Here is an 8352-nt window from a genome sequence, read left to right as displayed (position 1 = left end):
GACTTATATACTACCTTGCTGGGAGGCACAACGTGAAGGAAAACGGTGCAAGTGAGGCAGGCAATATATGTGAAATGACGGTCGTGCCCTTTGACTATGGGAAAATATTGTGCTCTGGTTGGGGACTTGCGGGTAATTTCAATCCGGGTTTTCTCTGAAATGTAGGGTCTTTGACTTTAACAATACAAAAAAGGATAGCGTGTCGTGGGACAATTGGCGGCTTTGTGCTTTTTGACTGAGAGATGCATATGTTGGCATAGCTAGCTTAGCTACAATGGCGTAATCCAAATAAATCCAGTAGGGTTAGGCGGCTATACGCGTAAAAATCAAATGGATTGGATCGAAAAGGATTGAACAGATAAATCCCACTACCTAAAGAAGGAAAATTTAAATATACTTTGCTTGACCTAGTATTATTTTCTTGACTTGGTATTGGGGGCTTGGCAACTTTTGGCACCATGAACTCGTGCTTGAACGAAGTTAGAACAAAATTAAACAACTCAAAACTCATTTGGTTTGTTTGTTTGTGTTTTTTTTGAACTTTTTATTTTTTATGAAAAAAGATTTACGAAAAAAGGAGGTTATCCCATTTCTGAACCAGGCATACCAAGACCTCTTTTGACAACTTAGGGGGTCTTAGTCCCTTTTTTTTATTTTCTTTGACTTTTAGAACACAAATTTTGGTTCATCTTTCTTTGGCATTTAATAGCAATGAATGGAAATGGTGGGCTTAGCCCACCGTTTATTGCAATTAAGTATAGTGCTTACAACTTTTTGTATTTTAAATGCTTCAATTCATAGAGAGATGCTTGTAGTTTTCACAAGTGTGATTTGTTTATTGGTTTTGTAATGCATAATGGGGTCCCTTCTGCTAATCATTCGTTTTCTTTCAGGAATGTGCCTGAAATATACAGGTAGAGAGGGAGTTTCCCTGTACTTTCCAAAACTCCCAAATCTAGGACCCAAGACCTTAATTAAAGTCAAAGGTAGCTTAATTTGATTGATATACATAACTATTAAGCACTTAATGTGAATTGAATTATGCTGAATTGGTCTCAAACAAGAAGCTTGGCCAAAAAGTGAGCTGGTTGAAGGGTAGTTGAAACTTGAAACAAAGTAATCAAGATGTTTTTCAGTGCATCCAACTTTAAAATATGTTATCTATTAGATAACGGCGAACATCACATGTACAATTATAAGGAATTTAGCTAACATTAATTGTTCACGCATGCATGTTGAGTTGTTCATGAGTGCGAGACTTACTGTGCAATCCATGTTCGTCTACGATTGTCTATCAAGTATGAATTTCTCATGTGTTGCTTCAGTTTAGATGCACACCGAATGCCACATTATTGGTTTGCATATTTTTCATGGTAGGACAACTTTTGTTATACATGCTCCAGAAGAATTCAAATCTTGAGATGAAAAACACCAATCCTTTTATTTACTTTTTTTTATAATCCTCACTTTATAGATCCTTTTACAATAAAATTTGCATTACACCCTTGAAATAATAAATCTTAATCATATGATTCTTACTGTTGCAGAGCTATTTGCTTATTTACTAGCTGCAAGTAAGTAGCTAATTAGATGTTGTTAATTATAAAGTTAAAAAGCCTCCCTCACTTCTCCTTTCCTAGCCAGCCTAAAATTGAGAATGTGCTTCACTTGGTACTCACTAGGAGAACCAACCAGAATTGTGTGCTTCCCAGTGGCCAACTTCCTCTTTCCTTCTCTATCCACAAAGCTCAGTCTCTTGCACACATCCACCCTCATGGTTACAAGCTTTGCCTGCCAATTCTTCACCTCCACCCTCTGAAAGTCCACCAGCTGCAGGTTTGGTGCTCCAAACAACATCCCCGAGCTTGGCGGTTTCCAGAACACTAGCACCACGTGGCTTCCGTCCCTTGGCCCGTTGTTCCTCACACCAACAACAAGGTCAAATTTTAGTTTCTGGCACTGCACTCTTGATATGTCAATGAAAGGGCTTCTGGAAGCAGGATTCGAAATCGGTTGAGTGGTGGAGTTGGAAACAAGAAGGCTAGCATGTGGGCTGGAAATGGGAGTTGAGTGGATGCGCACAGTGGAAGGTGCTGATTTTATGAACTTGGTGAATGTTGAATAGCTTAGGCCATGACCAAACTCATAGATGGTTTTTCCAGTGTAGAATCTGTATGTTCTTCCAGGGAAGTTTCTGCTTTTGTTGGCTCTCATGTTCATGTCTGTCATTTGCACTTGGTCTGCATACTCCTTAGGGTACCATGTAAAAGGTGATCTCCCAGCTACACATTGTGGTAAAAAAGAAAAAAGAAATTACCACTTATGATCAGTTAAACAAATCGATAACCCTGAGACAAATTTTACCATTATTTGAGCTTAATCTCATATTGAAGCACTTCATAGAGATTAAAGAGGGTCAAAATTAACCTGGATTGTAGTCTCCAAATATGACTTGAGCTATGGCATCTCCTCCAGCTTGACCTGGATATCCTACCCAAATTATCCCTCCTATCTTTGTCACATTTTTGGCAAAAGAAACATCAATTGGGCCAGCTGACATAATGACCAAAATGACTGTTCCTTTTGTTGCATTAACAACTTGGTTTACAAGCTTTTCTTGAGACCCTGGTAATGTCAAGGTCTCTCTGTCTAGCCCCTCTGCTTCAATGGACTGATCCAGTCCTACTACCACCACTACTGCATCAGCTGTGGCAGTGGCCAGAGCTGCTGCCCCAATAAGGCTCTCGTCAGTACATTTCACGCCGTTACACCCGGGCTCATATTTCAAGGCAGAGACATACTTCTGTAGCCCTTGTAAAGGGCTAGTATAGCTACATGGTATGCCATGATAGTTGCTTATCATAACATCAGTGGCATTTGCATTAGGTCCAACAATAGCCAAGTTCTTGATTTTTTTGGAGGACAAAGGAAGAGCTCCCTTGTTGTCTAGCAAAACTATGCCTTGCTTAGCAGCATCAAGTGCCAAATTCTTGTGATCGTTGCTGCACACATCAGACGGACCAAGTTTTCCAAACTGGAGCAATTTAGGGTCACCATCAAAGAATCCAAGCCTCATCAATACTATGTAGTTGTATATCAAGGATTGATCTACCACAGATACATCCACTTTTTTCGAGTTAACCGCATTCTCTGTGTACTGTCCTAAAAAGTTCCCACAATTCAGGTTTAGACCTGCATGATCACATTGTAACACATGATGTAAGATCAATTATAAAGCTCTTGTTGAAGTACTTTTGATTTCTCACAAAATGCTCGCAACTTTTTGGCTGCAATTCCAGTACCTGCTTCCAAGGCAAGGGCTACAGCATCCTCAGGTGTTGCAGTGTAATGGATGGCATCATAATATACCTCGATCGAGTCGCAATCTGAAACAATATATCTGCTCATACGAGCACACAAAAAAAGAAAGAAAGAACAGTCAGACAAGGACCATAAGGGTTAGGTGACAAAAACCAGTTACTGTTGACGAAATTAAAAATTTAGGATCAAATTTGCATAAGCTAAGATTAAATTACATTTCTAAAGCTTGAGAGGCAAGAAAATTACCCATCAAGAGCCCATTGACCTCTGATTACCCCTTGGAGGAGGTTCGGGTCAGCGCAAGTGGGAATCCCGTTGACCCTATTGTATGAACACATCACACTGCTGACATGGCCCTCCTCTACACAACTTTTGAAGGGTGGCTGATATGTATCCTCCAGGTCCTGCTTTGTCACCTGCCATTCACTCCAGCAGCAAGGATATGGTCATTTGTACCCAAATTTTCTTGTGTCTTAAGAAAGATGAATTATGAATATAAAATATAATTAATAATTTTTTTATCTGCATTGAATATTGACCCAAGCAAATAGTTGTTTATAACAAGAACTCCTGGCATTTTAAAAGAGATGGATCTCCTTGTGAATATAAATATCATTTATTCTTCTTGAAAATGAATAATTAAGGAAAATAATGTAATATGATTACCCCATATTTTTTTTTTTCTTTCTTTTTGTTGTGGGAATATCAAGCCACAGAAGAACAAGTTTCCCTTATTTACTAAAGTTCCTCCGAACTTTTCCTAATATTGAATCAAGATGTCACCGTAAGACCAAATAAATCTATCAAAAAAGAAGAGACTAGCTAGCAGGGTGTATATACCTGGGCATCAAAGTGAAATCGATCGACGCCTTTCCAGTTATCCACATCATAAGCAGTGTAATGCTTGCAACAACTTGAGACCTTTAGCCTATCACCACCAGCATTTTTCCCTTCACTCACTTCTTGCAGACCCCTGACATAATTCACTCCATAATTCGACACCACCAGCGGGTCCTCCCCAGGTGTTTCTTGTCCGCGGCCCCATCTAGGGTCGCGGAACACATTAACATTCGGGCTCCAATATGTCAATCCGGCTAGACCAACATTGTACATGGCTCTAGCCTCAGTTGATACAACCTGCCCCATCTTTAACCACAATGATGAATTAAAACTTGCAGCAGATAGAATCACTGCTGGGAAACTAGTGGCACCAGGCACAGTGCCATTAAACTTGGTGCCCGGGCCAAGATCGGACACACCATGAAGTGCCTCGGACCACCACTTATAGGCAGGCACGCCTAGCCGAGCTATGCCTGCGCTATTATCTACTAGCTGCTGCACCTTTTCTTGGAGAGTAAGGCGTGACACAAGGTCCTTGGCTCTGTTCTCATACGACAAGGTTCTGTTGCAAAAGGCAAATTTGCTAGTTGTTGAATCTTTCTTGTCACATGCAAATTGTTGTGCGAAAATGGGGACAATTAGGAGAAATGAAAGTGAAAGAAACAAGAGGATTTGGATTTGGTTCTTCATGGCTTCTTTGATTTGTGGGTTTATACTGTTTTTCTCTGTAACTGGTTTGAGGATTTAAGAGGAGGCATTGTTGCTATTTATACTAGAAGCTCTTCAAGGCTAAGGGCCAAAGTCACTTCGAACTTTCTATTTGTTTTGCTGTAACTGGGCTGTTGCTTGTGAAATGAGAAAGAGAGAATGTCAGGCCATTTCTCTGCTTTAGGTGGTACCAAATGATCTTTATGATGATGCTTAGGCAAAACAAAAGCTTCTTTTGTTCTCTCAGTGGCACTTCTCATGTACATGGGGGGGTCATGACTCATGGACCAACAATATCCACACCCTTGACCCCGCGGCAAAGATGCAATAACTTTTGGTCTATAACAAAAAGAGAGAGAAAAAGAAAAGAGAAAATAGGGCAAACCCAATGATAAATGATCTTGCTATTTACTTGTGTGAGATTATTTGATTTGATTTTTTATTATGGGATTTGTATTCCAGATTAAAAATTTATAATGCATCTGATTATCAAAAAAAGAATTATGCATCTGATTATCATACGAGCCCCTTGCTCTTAATCACCTGAGCTATATTGCTTTGTAGACTTGTTTTAAGTTATAGACTTCCAAGCGTTCATAAATCCCTCTTCCACAAAGTTAAAAAATGATATATTTTTGCATTATTTTTTGGGTTTAAGCCGACACAAGCAATCCATAAGTGAATCTGTAGGGCTCTAGCATTCTGTTCACAGCCATTAACATTGCATATTTTATGATGAAATCATTTTGTGTGATGGTAAGTCCTTTCAATTAAGCTCCAATTAATGGGGCTGTATATATGACATTTCCCATTATGTTTATGGTAATTTCTTGTTTCAACTTTATTTTTCACCTAACAGATTGAAAAGTTAGCCACTAGTTGCCAAACACACACAGAGGCAAGTATTCATCTCAAGCAAACCAGGAAAAGGTTTAGGGAGAGTGATGGATGAAAGGGTGCCTTAGAAGAAACTGCAAACTTAAAAGGACGACTGGGAAATGTGCCACGTAAAAAAAAGCATCAAGGTTTGTAGTTAGGACATACTAAATTTATGCTTGAAAATTACTTTTCCTTTAATTTTACAGATTGTTTTTTTGTCAAACGATAAGCGAATGAAAACGTTTACATACAAGGCAAGAGTATTAAACAATCATTCCAAGTAGTTCTCCATTCATTCCACTAGTGATAAGTCTCGTATTTGGACACAAACGCCGCAATATTATGCGCCCCTCTATTCAAAACTTGCCTTTTCTTCTAATTATAAATTACTAAACATCATCACTGATTGGGACATGAATTTTAAAGCAATCATCTTATCACCCCTATTACTCTAGTTAGTGGTAGTAGGGGTGGGCATTGGTTGGACAAACCCGACCACTGCACTTTGGGAAATTTGGATAAGGTTATTTAATAAGTTAAGCAAACATGGTTACAATTTCTTAACCAAAATTACAATTTGGGTAAACACACATTGAAAAATCCCCAATATAAGCAAACATAGTTACGAGATTTGAAAAGAGATGTACCATTATATTATTGAATAACGGTTAAAAATAGCCTTATTCCCATTAAGTTGTTTATTAAACATATGAAATTAGTAAAGGAATTGGGTTGATTCTCATTGTTATTGTTTACTAATTTGCATGAATCAGAATCCAAATTAATTTGATTATTAAAATGTCCTGCACATTTTCACCACAGCACATGTATAATTCTCAAATTGGCTAACAAGACCAAACTAATCATGCAGCAAACTAATAAGGTGGTGTAAACATGTGGAATCAATATGCTGAACAAGATGAACAACAAGAGCTCAGTTCAATGATAATGTTAATAACACCTTTGTCCAGAGCCAACTTCAAACGATAAAATAAACTCCAATAAATATATATCTTTCACCTACGTAACTAGTAAACAATCAAATAATAATAACATGCATAATCTTTATTCTATCAAAAAAGAGATATATAATCTCCACAAAAGTCTTTATCCATGACCGTGCTTTGTTTTGTGATGAATGTGAAGACAGAAGATAGAAGAAGAATATAGATAGATAGAATGACTTTCATAGCACAAGGAGTTGCTGTTGTTTTTGAGAGGTTGTGTCTGCAACGCTAATGTGAAAAAGAAGTTGGAGCGTCTTGGAACTTCTTGGTGTGAGTTTTTATTTTTTTAAGGGTTTGAGGTGTTTTGGAATTATGGTAAAGTAGTAAGAATATTTTTAAAAGTTAATAAGAGAAAACAGGAATGGGAATCGTATCGACTACTCTCCCTAGTTGACTTGGTACCTAGCTTTGAGTGGATGTGATTACGGATTTTGAGGTAGGGTCCACTTTTTTTTTTAAATTCCTGATTGAAAGTAAACGCAGGGGAAGTCGGGAATGGAAATCATTCCCTACTGATACGTAAACATGCCCTGAAACTATATATGAGCAAAAAATTGGATGCAAATAGAATCTCTTCCAATTATTATGTCAAAGGGTGCTTTTCTTTTGTTAATTGAAAAAAAAAATAAAATTCTTGTTGGGCCTCTGAGCTCCCAATAGAGCTGCTCATTGGTTGGGTCAATGACCTATATATTTCTTGGGCTGTGTTGAAATGAATTTTCTGATATTTATGAAAAGAGCTAATACTTATGACGAGTCATTCTATAGTGAGGATTTTATTTAAGGACTTTAGATTAGTTCTTATTTCTTAATTGATGGATCAAACTAATCACTTTGATCCAACGGTTAAAAGATAGAGCATCATCTAAGGATTATAGATAAGATCCTCACTATAGAATTCTACTGCTTCTCACAGTTGTATTTTTTTTTTTCTCTTCATGTTTTTTATGGTAAGTTTTTCTCCTATCTTTCACCTACGTAACTAGTAAACAATCAAGTAATAATAACATGCATAATCTTCATACTATTAAATACATAATCTTCGTTCTATCAAAAAAAAGATATATAATCTCCACAAAAGTCTTTATCCATGACCGTACTTTGTTTTGTGATGAATGTGAAGACAGAAGATAGAAGAAGAAGAAGAAGAAGAAGAAGAAGAAGAATATAGATAGATAGAACGACTTTCATAGCACAAGGCGTTGTTGCTTTTTTGGGAGGTTGTGTCTGCAATGCTAATATGAAAAAGAAGTTGGAGCGTCTTGGAACTTCTTGGCGCGAGTTTTTATTTTTTTAAGGGTTTGAGGTGCTTTGGAATTATGGTAAAGTGGTAAGGGTATTTTTGGAAGTTAATAAGAGAAAACAAGAATGGGAATCGTATCGACAACTCCCCCTTAGTTGACCTGATACCTAGTTTTGAGGGGATGTGATTACGGATTTTGAGGTGGAACCCACTTATTTTTTAAAAAAAATTCATGACCTAGTTTTGGTCATGACCAATAATTTTTTATAATTTTTTTACGAATTAAAAACATTTAAAAAGGCTTTTAAATATATATATCCAGCTGACATCATCAATGAAAAGCACATGCGTGGA

At 37.4% G+C, this 8352-nt stretch overlaps 1 protein-coding gene across 1 annotated transcript; it reads right to left on the bottom strand.

Moving 5' to 3' along the window:
- Window positions 1417-4999, bottom strand: LOC18767038 (probable beta-D-xylosidase 5). Its single transcript, XM_007200197.2, has 5 exons — window positions 4162-4999; window positions 3568-3737; window positions 3303-3400; window positions 2428-3192; window positions 1417-2282 (listed from the first exon to the last, which is right to left on the bottom strand). Exons 1-5 carry the CDS (start codon window positions 4849-4851, stop codon window positions 1609-1611), a joined length of 2397 nt encoding a protein of 798 aa, XP_007200259.1. The 5' UTR covers window positions 4852-4999; the 3' UTR covers window positions 1417-1608.

Source organism: Prunus persica, chromosome G8, assembly GCF_000346465.2.
Source record: "Prunus persica cultivar Lovell chromosome G8, Prunus_persica_NCBIv2, whole genome shotgun sequence".
Lineage (NCBI taxonomy): Eukaryota > Viridiplantae > Streptophyta > Magnoliopsida > Rosales > Rosaceae > Prunus > Prunus persica.
This window is presented reverse-complemented; position numbering and strand designations above follow the sequence as displayed.